At 30.7% G+C, this 16,953-nt stretch overlaps 1 protein-coding gene across 1 annotated transcript; it reads right to left on the bottom strand.

Annotated features, from left to right (window-relative positions):
- Positions 1–7,320: 7,320 nt before the first annotated feature.
- On the bottom strand, positions 7,321–11,353 carry LOC108471135 (embryogenesis-associated protein EMB8-like). The gene is made up of 8 exons (XM_017772727.2): positions 10,918–11,353; positions 10,683–10,811; positions 10,389–10,520; positions 9,744–9,886; positions 9,558–9,655; positions 9,349–9,443; positions 8,636–8,689; positions 7,321–7,757 (listed from the first exon to the last, which is right to left on the bottom strand). Exons 1-8 carry the CDS (start codon positions 11,287–11,289, stop codon positions 7,542–7,544), a joined length of 1,239 nt encoding a protein of 412 aa, XP_017628216.1. The 5' UTR covers positions 11,290–11,353; the 3' UTR covers positions 7,321–7,541.
- Between the last annotated feature and the right edge of the window lie 5,600 nt (positions 11,354–16,953).

Raw genomic sequence — 16,953 nt, 5'->3', positions numbered from 1 at the left:
ATTGCTAGATGTGGGCATATATATGCCCTAGTAGCCCTTTTTAAAAAAAAACAATAGAAAACCTTTTTTTTTTAAAAGTCTCATCTTCTTCCTTAACCCCACCCTCCCCCATTTTCGGTCCCCACTTTTCCAACCCCACTTTCCACTATTTTTCTTCACTGTTTTACTTAATCTTGTCTCCTACGTGCCTCTCACTTTATTTTCAATAAGTTTTCTACCAAAAGTTCCCACATTTTCATCATTTCTCACATTTTAAAGATAAACCCTATTTTTTTAAAAAAAATTTAAATTTTTACATATATTAGTTTTAAAAGAACATAGTTAGGGCTTAGTCCTTTTAGGTATATTTTTATAGATATTGTATGCTGTTCTTTTTAGGTTTTTATTAAAATAAATAAATTAATCACATGCATCAATTTTTTTTTAAAAAATTTTGCATCTGCTGCAATTAGGGATATCACTTGTTCGTATTACTTTTTTTTTCTGCAAGTGCACTTCTTAAACCGACCCCTTAAACCTTAATCTACCCATCTTTAGATAACATGCCACCCCATACATCTCGTAAGCGTCGCACACCTAAACGCGTTGGAGGTGAGTCCTCTTCCGCTCCTTTTAGATCACCTTTTGGTAATTGAATGTTTTGAGGACAATGATGCCCTCCTATTTTGCAACCCATGATATTCAAATCTCCCGTCCCATTGATCTAAAATTTTGAGCAAATACACTTCAATTAAAATACCTTGACTAACTTCGCGATTGGGGTTGGCTCGAATGTCTCCAACTTAGGGGTCCCTACCATGACAACCTTGTTTGGGCATTTTACTCCAACGTCAAACTTAGACACGACCCGAACACCCACCTAGTTCAATCCATTACTTCTTCCGTCATGGGCCAAGAGGTTACTATCTCAGTCAAAACCCTCTCTTCTTAACTTTCTATCACCAATGAAGGTGATGAACACCATACCGGCTCATACGATATTTCCTTAACTAGGCCCAGTGATTATATAGGCAACGACATGGACATTCATGATCGTATCCTTTATCTTATTTTCACATAGATCGTTTCCCCAACCAATAAACATTCCGGCTTTCGCCACACCGATTATTGTATGTGGTATTGCTTTAAAACCAACCATCCCCACAATTTAGCCTTCATAATTTTTCTTAACCTTCTTGAAATTGTTAGGTTACTGATGTCTAGAAACAAAACCTTACGTTATGGTACTTTCCTTTCTCATATTTTTCGTACACTTAGAATTAACGTAAGTGTAGACCCAAGTCATGCTATAAACTCCTTTATCAATATCGATATCTCGGCAGTCACTACAATCAATTAGACGAGCGCATCAATAAGTTGGCCTCTCATTTTCCCCCGCCATCGGATGATTAAGACCTCACTTCTTGGTTGATTTTTATATGTTTTTTGGTTGGATTATATCACTCTTTTGAGTTGCTTGGTTGTCTTTCTTTGGATATTTCGGATATTAATATTGGTTGTATATTTGGTTGCTTTAGGATGTTTTTGTTTTTTTTTTATCTTTATTGCATTTGGATGCTTTTGTTTAAAATGTACTTCCATTGTTTATTTTTCTTTTGTTTGCCTTTAGTTGCTTCATTTTTGCTTAACGTCTTCAAATGTTTAAGTTAGTTTTTCAAGCAAACATTCTTTTTGATATTACAAAAAGGGGAGAGAATAATGCAAAATTACTTCACAACAAATTCTTTCAACTTAATCTTAAAGCCAAATTCTTAAGTTGGAAAGTTAAATGAAATGATGTCTAAAATATTTTTTTAAAAAGGGAGCTTACTTTGAAAATAATGTTTAAGATAGGGGGAGTTAGCAAATTTTTAAAATGTTTTTTTTATATAAAAAAGGCGGAAATTGTTAGCTCTAGTTTTTCAATTGTTAGCTCTAGTTTTTGAAGTATTTTGATATAACAAAAAGAATATTAAAAATCCCCTACTTAAATTTGCAAAAATTATTTATAAGTCCTTAAAATTATTTTCAAAGTGTTGGACAAAATAAATTGTTAAAAAGCCTTGAATTAACTTATCTTTTAACGAGTTTTTGAAGTCTGAATGACTTCTACCAATACTTAGGTGGACAAGTATCGGTAGAACTCAAGGTGAAAATCACCTCGGAAAGGCTACAGAATTCTACTGATGCAACCCGAACTTCTATCAGTAGAACGTACTCCAGTAAGCAAGGTACTTTTGGCCTAGGACTTCTATAGCCACCCTGGTCAGATCTACCGATATCCTTAGAGTTCTACCGCTAGCTTGAGGACTTCTACCGCAATAAGTCAAAACAGTAGCTAAGGTTCATCCTTTCCAACATTTCTACTAAAACTCTGATGGCTTCTACCGATACGAGTTGAAACCACCAGAGTTCTACTGATACCTTGAGGACTTGTATCAAAACAAGTCAAGATAGTAGCCAAAGTTCAACATCCCCTACACTTCTATCGATACTCTGATTGGTTCTACCAATACTGAATGAAACTTTCAGAGTTTTACTGATACAAGGGAACTTATACTGATAAAATGAGCCCAACGGTCATATTTTGGAAAGCCTTCTACCAATACAAGATTCCTTCTACTGGTACAACGAAGCTACATACTGCATTTAATACTATTTTTTATGGCTACAACGACTCTAATTTGTTTCTAATGACTGCAAACGTCCATAAGGTTGATAGAGGACTTAAATACAGGGTCAAGGCTCCCCATTGAAGTCAACAAAAGATAAGAAACAAGTGCCTAACTTAACAAGAACTCAATTTGTCAATCTTTTTCAATTTTTTACTAAATATTTCTTGTACACACTTGTGGATTAAATTTTCTATATTCTTTCAAGTGTAACTTTGTGTGAGAGTGCTTAATTTTTTATTATCTACCTTTTAGAGGTATCATCTTATTCATCATATTTTTCTCTCATTTATGAGGTGTTACTTAAGGTTTTGAGTAGAAAACCTTAAGGGGAGGTGGTTCTATCTTACCTTTGAAAAGATAGGGATTTGTAAGGTTAAACATTGTTTTTAAAGGTTCAAATCTAGTGGATTTGGAAAATCCTTAGTTGAGGAAAGATAAGATAGTGGATGTAGGCAATTGAGGCCGAACCACTATAATTTCTTAAGTCGTTTGATTTTTGTCATTTCTCAAAAACCTTTTAAAACACCAATTCATCCCTTCTTGGTGTATTTCAATCTCAACATCAAGGAAAAGAAATTAAGATAATAAACATGTAATCATAATTAATTACGAACTAAATGAATGATAAATTAGCATTGAAATATATATTTTAATATAGATAAATGGTTATGTTGTATACATTCTAAATTATATATTAATTAGTTTGTATTCACATGCGATGCTTGTGTATATTAAATTTATAATATTTTTATGATAGTATTTTTTTAAAATTAATGAATTTCTTCAAAAATTATTAATAAATTGAAAAGGTGATGTAATTACAAAATATTTTTAAAATATATAATTAATTTAGATTTAATTTTAAAAATATTTAATATTAAAATTATACAAAAATTCATCATGATTTGAATATTAATATTAATATATTATAATTTAAATAATATTATTAATTATTTATTACATGTTATTTATTTATATATTATAAAATTAATTTGTTTTAATGCATAATTTGTTAATATTCAATTTTTTGTAATTTTCTATTTATATTTGCTCTACTTTAATCAATCAATGTAATTAAATTTTATTATATTTAAAAATATAATTTTAATTTGATAAATATTATTAATATGTGTCTTTTTAGAAAAAAAACTATATTTTAAACTCAACAATTTAATATTCATTAATTTTAATATTATAACATTAATGTTTCATTTGATTACTAATGTAATAACATGAGGAAAATACTTATTTACTACATACGTATTACAATAGTTAGATACAAAATAAAGAATAGTTAGTATAATTTTAAACATGAAATTAGGAAAAATGAGTAAAAACTCTTTGTAAAAAATAAGACCTATTCAAAATAAGCAAAAAGTTTCCTGTCTTTGCTAAAAATAAGTTATGGAATGGCTAAATATTATCAATTAAATTAGCTTATTGTTCAGTCATATATTAAAACATGCATAAAAATAATACACCTACTAAATGTAGCATTAAAAGTTAATTCAATTAAGTAAAATATCAAATAAAGAGATAGTTTTTAAAACCAACTTTATATTTAACATGTAAAAAATTATAAAAAAATAGAAGGCATTGAATAACTTAAAAAAATAAAAGAAGAGTAAATGAGTAATTTATCTAAATTATAAATAAATACTTCAAATAAAAATGTTTATGTAAAAAAATAGTAATATAAACATGATTATTTATTATTATTATTATTATTATTATTTTGTAATTTTATATTGCGATGGTATATATATATATATATATATAGAAAGGATTATATGAAATTAAGATGTCACATCATCTGTATCACTTTTAATATTTTAATGCGATGTTAACTTTTTCTCTTAAGTGTCAACATTTTCAGTTAGATTTGATTTTTTTCCAAGAGAAAATATTAGAATTTAGTAAAAAAATTAAAATAACATTAAACATTTAAAAGAAATACAAATGATGTAGCATTCCAATTTTATAATCCTAAAGTGAAAGAAACAATGCGCTGTAATAATTATATAACTAATTAACCGCCTATTATTAAATCAATACAAGAGATACTTTTGCACCATAATAGCTTAGTTGGGTATAAGTCGAAGATTAAAGATTTAGTTTTAATAGTTTAATAGCAGTAAACTTGTTATAAGTAGTTTTGCAGCTGCTCATGGATTGAAAGACAATAATGGTACTTTTGTGTATTGCCCGACATTGATTGTGATATTCATTGTTCTCAAACACCCCAAGTGAAGTCTCCTCCACCCTTCAAACATCCCTGCTTAAAAATAGCTTTAAACGTATGTATGTGTGTTCAGTTTTTGTTCAACCAATGTCTCCATTTCCCTAATTATTTTTTAAAAAAAAGTGATATCTAACTCATTCAAAAACAAAAAGATACATATGTTGAGGGAAAAAAGGAAAGCAAAATTGAGATCTAGGATGTTTATGGTGAAAGTGGAGAGGTAGAGGAGAAAATGAAAAAGAAGAACAATATCCTTCCATAAAATTAGAGAGGGGTGTTTATAAGTGAGACTGGTTTTCTTTTAATCAAGAGTTTTGATATATGCACAACACAAATCTCATCTTAAGAGACGCAATAGCCTTTTAGGTGGGCGATGATGGGATGGAGATGGATTAGATGAGATCCTATGTATGAGATATGCAAGGGAAGATTCAACACCTGTTAGGGCGAAGTTAAGAAATTTATTTAGGAAGATCAATATAAATTTACAAAATTTTGGGAGCTAATGTTAAAATATTATGTTAAAAATACTTGAAATAAATTATTTATTTTTTAGAGGGGTGAAAAATATCAAAATTTCCATTTAACTAAAGGCTTAAAATGCTTAAATTGAATGTTTTACTTTTGGAAAGCCAAAAATAAGAATTTTAACATTTGGTCTAGGGGGTCAAGGCCCTTTCGTGCCTCTGACTACACATTGCTTGGCAAAGTAGTTTAAAAGAGTTCTAGGTGTGTTCACAAAACCTAATCTTGTTGAACTGTTGCTTTAACGAAAGTGAAATGTTGGAGATTAGTATATAATGAGATTGTGATGGTGAAGCCTAAATAGGGGAGGTACTACAATGCAATTCTTAGGTAAGGGAGATGTTCATAGTGACACATGCAAGTGTCTGAGGTTGGGCCACACCCAAATTCATGAAAATCTTTGATCGATTCCTTGTTATCGTGTCTTCAATCATTTTGGTGCAATATCTGACACTATATTTTTGCCCATTTTAGGGCTAAGTAATGCTTTGCTTATATGGCTCATAATTTGCCGTCTTTATGAACACGAACGTTTTGTCCTTCTAAACAAGCCCCACCAATGTTCTCCTTGTCCTAGAGAATTATAGTTTGAATTTATCATGACATAAAATATTATTCAATTATATAGCTTTTTACAATTTCTATATAATTATACAATTTTATAAAATATTATTCAATTATATAAATTATTGTAACATTTGTAATGTTTTGTGCATTATACAATTTATACAAAATTTTATATTTTGTGATGTTTTGTATAACACTAATCACAAAAATAATAATAATAATAATAATCCAATTAATTAAATTATTACAGTTTTTATAATGTTTTGTTAAGGTATCTAATTTTACAAAATTATTACAACTTTTATACAAATTATTATATTTTTAATTACACAAAACATTATTCAATTACACAAATCTCTTAATAGTTTGTGTAAATTTAAGGATAATATAATTTTGATCCTGAACTTGGGAATTAGGTCCACTTTTGTTGAATTTTTTTTTATTCACTTCAGTACTTAAATTTGACAAATAAATTTATTTTGGTCCCTAAACTTGAAAAATATAAGAGTTTGATAATGTGGCGCTCCAAGATTGTACCACATCATCACTTGAAAATTAAAAAATTTATATAAATTTTCTGGCAATGACATGGTACAATATTAGATTGTCACATACAGTATTCTAATAATTAAGTCAGTGGTTGAACTGGTCAAACCACTAGTTCCCGATCCAATTGGTTTGATCAATTTAATTTCTAGACCAACAACAATTAATAATTAATAATTAATTAAAAATTTGTAAGAATAAAAGAAAAGTATTACACTATTTCAACCTATTCAATTACTGATTTTTATCCCAATTTTTTTAATATTTTTTTTATCAATTTTGAGTAGTTTCTAGTTCAATTGGTTCAACCCATTTATTTGGACTAGTACACTGATCAATTCTAGACCCAATTGGTCAAATAGACCGATCCAATCATGTTTCAAGAATATTGGTCACATCATCAACTCTTGACAAAATACAAATTCAGGAACCAAAATGAATCTAATTGCTAAATTTAGGTACCAAAGTGAACAAAGAAAACATATAGGTACTAAAATGGAATTAATTACCAAGTTCAAAATCCAAAAATTATATTATAACTAAAACTATTTCTTAAAAAAAAAAATTACAACTTTTGCAATTTTATGTGCAACATTGAAGGTCATGAAAAGCTCATTTTAATACTTTTAATTTTACCCTCATCCCTGATTGATTCATGATGGCCCCTTTAGTTTTTTTTTTTTTTTTTGCCAAAGATGGCCCCTTTAGTTTAGGCAAGCTAGTTTTACCTAGAACTTAAGTAGAGTCAACTCACCTAGTTGACTCATTCCAAAAGGATGATCTGTGTGTACTGAAGTTAACTTCATTGTTTATTGATCTCCAAAAAAATTACATTGTACAAATCAACCTTCATCACCATGTCTGTATACAAGTTCCTCTGGATACAACAGTGTAGTATGAAAATAAAGAATCGGGAATACTACATTGAGCTTATTGTTACAATCAAATTGATTATACCACAAATAATATGGCCAGCCGAGAATGGGTGATTCGTAATAGTTTGCCTGCTACACTTCTATACGATGCAACTCCCCCGAACTACGCTGCACAGCTTCCGAGTCAGCCGAAAATTTGCCAGTTTTGGATGCACCTCGTTCCAAATACTCGAGAAAGTCCATCACCACAGGATCAGTCCAAGGAGCTCCCAATGGAGCCTCGGCACCCGCAACCCACCCTAAATGGCCACCTTTGGGTGTCACTATCAACATGCAATTTAGATTTTCCTGAGCAAGCATGATCTTTCATTAGAAACAGCACTTTAAAACAAAGAGGATATGTAAATTGATCTTCACAAACTGGACTGTAAGAAATTTGAAAAGAATGACAATACAGAGCAACAACCAAGATAGAAATCATTCAGAAGGAGCTATACAAATTAACATTTTTCTGTATCCTGACACTCTTGATGGCAGAGCCACCAACATGATAGTTGAAGCCATAAAGTAGTCCCACCACCTACTATGCATAGCCTCTCTTATGATTTATTATAGGAGTTTTTGATAAGTCAAATTCGCCAGATCATTAGTTAAGAACAAACACACTGACTTCTAGTAATTATACAATGAAATAGACACGACAAAATTTTACTGGCGGAAACTTGAAATTCTTGTAGTGATGGATGATTCATTGCCAAAATAATATTTGGGATATTTCGGCTAGAAGTTTCAGGAACAAATGAGAGTTCCTTATTTCCCGAAATTAAAACAAAACTGTGATGATACTTCAGAACCCATGCATATAATATCCAACAGTAAAGAATATTAGAGGAGAGAAATGGAACGACTAGACGAAAACCTTGATGAATAGCATGTGTTAAAATGGGGTGCGATGAGTTGATTTGGTGTTTTGTTAAAAGGAAAACAATCTTCAGAATAATTAGTCTAGGAAGGCAAGCTTCATAAAAGAAGGTAGATGACAGCTGGTAGAAAAAAGGTTTGGAATGGATTTGGGGAGTCCTTCTATCAACCACATTTGGTGAGAGCCACACATCCTATAAAAAGGGAGGTTTGTATCTGTGTGCTCCAGTCGTATTCAAGGATTTACAATTATCCTTCTTCTTGTTTTTTTAAAAGCTCAATAAATTAGAGAGCTATAAACATACCTCGATATCTTCTCGAGGAATTGCCCTAGATGGTGCAATTGGATCATTTTCAGCCTGCAATAACACATTCAAACATAAGGGGAACGTAGTAATGGGAATTTCCTTCTGAAACATACCATCGGAACCCAAAGAAAAATGTAACTCTAAACTAAAAGATAAGCTATGCAACAAGGAAACATTGAAGCTAGTCATGCACCTCCATGCTTAAAACAACTGTTACAGACATGATTCAGGTAACATGCACCAAAGACAATTAAGATAGATGAAGAATCTAAATAATATATATTAGAGCCATGAAATTCAGCTCTAATGATTCAGTTGAGCTGCTTACATCCTCATACCTTCCTCAAACAGCAAGCTCCAGACATGAGAACATGAATGGATGAGTGAAGGCATCTAATCCTCAAAATTATGCAAAAAACTTAAAATTATACAATTTGATAAATCATTGTCAGGAAACCTATTAGGAATAAATTGAAAGAAACCACCCCAATCCCCAGTGTTTGTATGGAATCCACTAGCAGACTTCAATTGATTGCTATAAAAGAATAATCTATATTAGCAAAAAAGTGAGATGGACTAACAATAACAAGAAGTAAACAACACTAGGCAAACAATTTGTCAGTGCCAAGACTCAAAAGAGTAATATGTTACATATCCTAGTAGCTAAGGAACTCAGGAAACTTGTTTCCAGAATCACACAAATATATCACCTGGATGCAGAGCAATGGTCTTTGAACATGTTTTATCGAGTCACAACTGCTTGAATTAGAGTAATAGTCATCCACCGACTTGAAACCAAATGAAACTGAAAGGTGAGAAAGAAAGATTTATAAGAAAATAACGTTTTGTTATAGACACTAAAGCCCTTCCACCCACCCCCACACCTCTTTTCAAAATGGCAATTACAGTAAGAGCATACCCCGTGTTAATCCTTCATCAAAGTCCCTTACAGATTTTGCATTGGCAGCTAAGGGGATATTAAATTCACCCCCCATATCTTCAAATAGGAGAGCATGCCTGAACACAAGAGATTTTAGTGGAACTCTGGAAACTGGGATATGAAGTTGATAAAATAGTCAAATATGAGCATCATATAGGGAATTACTTCTTGAATATTTTACAGAGGGCTCTAGCAAGAGCTCTGTCATAAACATTGTTAAAGCCCTTGTGGAAGTCCTCATCAGCAATGACCAAATTGAAAGGATTACACAATGACACCGCACCAGAAAGGGGGCAAGCATGAGATTCCTGCAAGTGGAATGCAATCAAGGGCAGACGAAATGGTAACATTGTTGTTATAAATGGAGAAATTGGAAGCAGAATAGACCCGAAAATTTATCAAACATAAAAAAGCACAAAAATTCCTCCTACAAATCAGTGAACTTAGAACAGGTCAGCAGCAAAATTCATATGAAAAGTTAGCTATCAAGGCAATTACTAGCATCAACGTCTCTAAATATCACATATTGGGCTAAATTAAAAGTTATCAGTCCCCATAATCTTTACTCTAGTTTAAAAGTTGGAATTTCCCATTGGATTCCCCACTCAAAGTTATAATGAAGTGCTCAATCAAGAATTACCAAGACCTCTTCCCTTCTTGTCGTCAAAGAACAACATGAAGTTTCTCACAAAAAATAAACTAATATTCCTACCAATGACATCAAAAGTAACCAAATAGAGCAAAAGATTTCATTACAAAAAAACTGAAAAAAGGAAACATATAAAATGGACAGTTATGTTGCTATCTTACTTGACCAAGATATCGAACAAGAATGTTTGCACCCAGAGACCAACCAACAGCATATAGATTAGCTTCTGGGTATCTAGCACCAACATGTTTCACTACTTCATACGTATCTCCAAGAAACGAAGCTGAATAGAACTGCATATATATCAGTGTCGTTCAAATAAACAAATCAACAGACATTTTCTTAAAACAATTTAAGGAAGGAACCCCAATCTCCCAAAATTTTTTTTAGTGAAAATAAAAAATGCTTGAAATCAAGCAGCAAAAAACAGTGAAAAAGGAGTATATCATTGTTACCTGTGGAGTTGTAACTGAACTTTCTCCACAACCTCGGCTATTGAAAACCACAACGCGCCACCCTTTACCGTTTGCTTTAGTTAACATATGTCTTACATATGAATCCTGGCTTCCTCCAGTCAAACCCGGCTGCCCAAAAAATTAAAAAGTCAAAAGTAGAAATTGAAGCTTCTTGGATAAGATGATTTATTGATAGTAGCAGTATTTTTTAAAATGTGATTGTATCTGATATTACGAGTAAAATGAGGACGGGAGAATCAGGAGGAAGACGGCGGTGGTCGCCGGAGACCCAATCGAGGGCAACGGAGCCACCGTCTTTGACTCGGAGGCACTCCCGTCGTAATCTGACTTGGGGAATAGAGCGTAAGAAGGAGGCGAAGATGGTCTCGACGTGACGGTTCCAGGCGATGAGGGGGAAAGGGTTGTAGGGTAGGCGGAGGTTGGTGTGGAGAGATGGGAGGAAGCGATCACGTGCTCCGCCTACGACCTCCAACGATGGGTGGTGATCGGCCACTGTCATTTTGGTGACGTGGCAGCCGGCGAGTGGAGGACGGATGTGGCGGGAATGGAAGATAGAAAATGTGGAGCCCACAGAGAGTTTGGCCATTTGCTTTTTAAGAGAGTGGATGTTAGGTAAAAGAAGATTCCACTCCAAGGTACCAGAACCGGAATCGGGTGCTTATAAATAGTGAAAGGGTTAAATTACATTTTAATCACTAAATTTTAATTTATTACGAAATAGTCATTAATATTATTAATTTAATACATTTTAGTTATTAAATTGTTAGCTTCCTTTTAAGGCATGACAAAAGTGTCACATAGCACAAATATTTCCATTAGGGGCCTTTCACTGACTAAATCTCACATTACAGCCTGTAATACTATATTCCAAAATGAGATTATAGTTTTAATCTCATATTCGATATATGTTAAGATGTCATAATCTCATTACGGCCACTTTTTATTTTATTTAAGATTTCAAATTAAATTTGAAATTTAAGACAAAATGACTCTATGCTCTTACTAAATATAATCTTTTTCGAACATAAAAATAATTATAATTAAAAACTAAAATCTCTTCTTTTTTCTTACTCTTTTAATATAACAACTTAATAATTTAAATATAATTCAATTTTAAAAATAGTAAATATATCATAAATAAATAAAATTAAAACTAGTACTTATTTTTTGCAATCAAAGTACTGCAAATTTTTAAATCAATTATTCTTAGCTCGGGACGAGTATTTTATTAAATTGAGTCGAATCAAATAAAAAAATTTAAGTTAATTAAATTGATGATTTTTATTTTTGGATTTTTTTCAAATCGAGTAAAATAAAATGAAATTGAGTTGAATTGAATCTAGTAAAATTATTCGATTTAAATTAAAATTAAACATGTCAAATTAAAATTATATTACAATATAACTAATTTCATGTTAAATTGCATAAATTAAAACCATATATATTTGAAAACTCTTTCAAAGTAAAATAAAAGAAAAATAAGATACTTTAGTAAGTCTTTAGTATGATAATTGGTAATTTGGTCCTCAAAATTATTATTGTAAATATTTTAATTTAAAAACTTTTATATATTCTTTAGAATTATCGTTTTTATTTTTATAATTTCTTAAAAATAATAAAAATTTGGAATTTTTATAAATATTTTGAATTTTTAAAAATTATTTTGATTATTTTGTAACTTTTATTGAGAAAGACTAATTTGTTCATTTTCAAAATTGGTAGTGACCAAAGGATATTGACTATAATTGAATCATTTAAATTATTGAATTATAAAATTTAACTTGATTAAAACTCGAAAAACTAAATTATCTATTCGAGTTTACTTAAAAATTAAATAACTAAATTTGGTTAACTTAAAATTTATATTTTTAAATTTTTTAAGACTGGAAAATCTTTACTCAAATATTATAATTGCATAGATCAAAATTTTCAATCATATAACGATTGAACTAATAAATTACAGGTTCGATGATTGAAGGCTTTTAGGATAATTTCTGCTATTAGTTGTATTTAACATATTCTAAGGGTCATGAGTATTAGCTTATTATATTTAATTTCAATTTATTTTAGTCTCGAATTTTGTTTAGTTTTATTAAACAGAGGAGTGTTTATTAATTGGTCCAAAATTCGTTAATAATAAAACATGTTATGTCAAGCAAAGACACTAACTACTTCTCGTAATTTTAATATGATAAAATTAATGCGTAAAAATAAATTTATTAAATTATTGTAATTCAATAAAAGAATTTGAGACTAAAATGTTAAATTTGTAGAAGATCAAATTTTATAACAAAGATAATATAGTAAATTTTATTTTTAGAACTAAACACTTTAATTTTACATCCTTATTAAATGAAACAAATAAAGTAATTTTATATTCCACCCATAAGTTAACATTCTCATAATCTTATTATGAAAATGTACATACAAATTTGGAGTTGAAAATTGACCTGAAAATTTGGAGTCAAATTTATTTATAAAATTTTGATTCTTCTCTCTGGTAGACTTGTCCATGGGGCGGGCCACTCGACCTGTTTGAAAAGTAGGAGAGTTTAGGTAAAAATATAAACTCAAAAAATGAGTTTTGGTAAAAAAAAAAGGCCAGTTTAGAAAATAGGTTAGACTTCGGGTAAGGCTTTTTTGGCCCGAATTTGCAAAATTAAAAAAAAAATTGTTGTTTCTTTTTATTGTTTCGATGCTATTTTCTTGATGTTTTCTCACTACTTTACTACCATTTTATTTTTATGTTGCTTGTTAAGTTGCACCCTATCTTTCAAGTTGTAGGGAAACATTTATTTTAATATTTTTAGTAATTCTGATGTATTATATTTTTAAAAAATTATATAAAAAATTAATACGGAAGTTGGGGTCGGGTTTTAGCATTTTTATTTAGTTCGGGCTTGGAAAAAATTTTAGACCCAATTTTCGGGCTAGATCAGGTCCGAACCAAGCAAATTGGCCTAAGATTTTGCTTGGCCTTGGCTTGACCCATGGATACCTTAATTATCTGGTCATTAACACTTGATCTTCAAACAAATTTGAATCTCATTTCTTCAATTGAACTGGATTGAAAGGCGACTTTCTTCAAAAACGGTTTTTGGCTTTCTCTCCTCAATTGAACTGGATTACAAAACAACTTTTCTTCATAACCAATGTAACATTCTTCATAAGTTTTCTCAAGTTCTTCAGAGAATTTTGCAGAATTTCTAAACTTCTTAAACTTATGAACATGTAGAATAACTTGGGAGTAACAACCCCTTTTTCACTTGAATAAAAGAGAATTCTTGTAAAATTTAACTCCTTCATTTGAGTGTTTTATAGGAACTAAACTCTTTTATTTAGTATTTATCTATTATTAATTTAATTAATTTAGAGATAAAATAATCATAAATATTATCACTTTAGTGATAATATAATTTTATTATTTATCTCTTAATTAATTTAAATTAATTAGATAAAAAATAAGTATGCCACATATATGATTTCATCATTTTCATCTATGGTAATTCTAACTTTACACACGATAATTTCGACTTGACATGTGATGTTCTATATTTAGTTTGAAAATTTTTTCATCTACAAATATCCCCTTAAGACTTTGATCATGTAGACAAATTTTGAATTATAGTAAACTAATCTTTGAACTTTGATGTTCGACATAGCTTGAACTGATCCATATCATCACAATGATTTCATGAGCTAAGAAGTGTATGAGCTTCCATGAAACAATTAATGGTCATGCTTATCATGCTAAAAATATTATTGCTGGCATTATAGAATTAATATCCACACAAGCACTCGAGCTGTAGCTTCTTTAGGACTTCGTATGAATAAAAACTTCTTGAATTTAATTAGGATCTCAATACCAATTAAAATTGTTTAACAAATAGAAATTTCAATTATTGTTAAACTCTTTTTTTTTTCCTTATAAAAGCAAGGCTTGACAATCAAAAGTCCCACCGAGCTCGCAAATCTGTAAACAAGCTAAAAAATTGCCATGGTTTATGTGTGTATACCAACACGCTAAGCTCACCCTATTGTGTAAAGTAACATGGAACAAATTTGGTGGATTCAAGCCAATGAAGCCCGACACTTGATGCTTCTTTTTTTGCGCAATCTGTTTTTTTTTTTTTTTTTAAGGAGAATGATTAATTTTAATCATCACGAGGAATATCTCCATCCGTAGTCAACTATCGAAGGCAATGGTGTACGGCTAGAATGGGAAAGCAAGCTTTGACACTTAATGGAGATTCTTGCACAATTAATGATGACAATGTCAAGTGGTGCCTTCCTTGAGCTCATGCTAAAAATATTCACAAGCCAAATGCATTTTTAAGGGATCGAATGATCAAAACTTTTTTTTTTTCAAGGCAATATGTTTTTCGACATGTCGAAGGTGTACTGCCAGGAAGAGAAAGGGAGTTGACTTCAAGATTTTTGAAGACTTCAACTATATAGATAATTATTGGGTGTGGATCAAAGACATGCTGTATCATTCCACCAAGACTTTGGTGATGGCTGAGGCATATGATGTTGTGTATGTATCCTTGTACACCTATGATTATAATAGGGATATTGTTCGTGCATTTTATGAGGTGAAGATCAATTTTAATTTTTCAACATCGATGTGGCAATGCAAAGATTTGTTCCATTTTTTTTCAATATTGACATAGTGAGGCAGAGATCAATGTCAATTTTTCACCACCAATATAGTGAGTCGAAGATCAGTTTCTTGATATTCTTGATGACCAAGGTGAATTAGTTCCAAACTTTGCAAGACCAACATGGTGAGAGATGAAACATGCAACATCCATGATGACCAAGGTGGATTTGTTCCAAATTTTGCAACATCAACCTAGCGAGAGGAAGATCAATTCCAACTTGGCAGGAGGAATATCAGTTCCAAATTTTGCAACACCAACATGGCAAGCGATAAATCATGTGGCATTCATGGGGAGGAGTAGTTTTGAACTTTTCAACTTCAACATGACGAGAGGTAAAACATGTTCCAAGGAAGATCCGCCCTAGACTTAAAAGCAACAAGATGTTGAATGATTGCTCATGCACTCTAAGAAAGATCCATCTTAAACTCTATAATGCTAAGAAGGTGAAAGATGGCACATCCAAACCAAAGACGATCCATCCCAGACTTTGTAGCATTAAGAAGGTGAAAGATGACCCATGAACACCAAGGATGGTCCATCCTTGAATCAAAGCCAAACGGAGAGAAGAATCAAATGATTTCTTTTTATTTAAGAAATTTTTAGAGATTTAAATCTTTCAAAGTTTATACAAATTTTTGGCACACCTAGTGGGACAATCTCTACCTTTCATCTCTTCTCTCAAAATTTAAAGTTCAAAGTTACAATGAACTCAAAGAAGATCATCATCAACAAACCCAACTTGCAAGTCTACTCAAGCTAATCTTGTAGCCCATTCAACTGTTGTGTAACAGCCCGTTTTTGAGTCAAATCAGAACAGTAGTTTCGGACCACAAATTTGAGGTCAAAATATTTATTTTATTATTTTATTTAAGTTTACAGCATGATATAATTATTGTGTGAAAGTTTCATAAAGAAATTTTATTGTTTGAATGCTTAATTCGAGAAAAATGACTAAATTGCGTAAAATGTAAAATGCATGTTCTATTAGTTAAAGGTGTCTAATAGCTTTAGCTTTTAAATATGATGGCCTTAAATGGTAATTAAAACATTTGAAACCTTATTGGACATATATGGACACATTTTAAGTGTTTTAAATGATGTATATTTAAGGTTATTATAGTAAATTAGTTATTAATTATGAAATAATAATAAAACATAACAATTTGGCTTTATTATAATCTCGATAGTTGAAAAATTTAGGGCTTAGAAAAGCCATTGAAACACCTTGAAGGTTCGGTCACATTGAAGCTTAATTGTACGTTTTAGCTCGTTTTTAATGGTTTCTACGTTTTTGAAATCGTTGCTTTGTTTTCTAGCTAGCTCGTACCTTAGATTTTGAAATTTCTAAAGATTTAACATGTTTCCATTGTTGAATGCTTGAGTAAATTGATGGTTAATGTTAGATTATGAAAGTTTATTGATAGTTAAACTAGTTTTGTAAAGTGATTTTTGACAAAAATGTCAAAAAGAGATTAAATTGAGAAATTGTAAATTAAGTGGGTAAAAGTGTGAATAAATAAAAGATACGGGCTGCTAGGGACTTCATTAAAATTCGAATAAGCATGGGTTGTACTAAATTGCATGAA

The sequence above is a fragment of the Gossypium arboreum genome, chromosome 1 (genome assembly GCF_025698485.1).
Source record: "Gossypium arboreum isolate Shixiya-1 chromosome 1, ASM2569848v2, whole genome shotgun sequence".
Classification (NCBI taxonomy): Eukaryota; Viridiplantae; Streptophyta; class Magnoliopsida; order Malvales; family Malvaceae; genus Gossypium; species Gossypium arboreum.
This window is presented reverse-complemented; position numbering and strand designations above follow the sequence as displayed.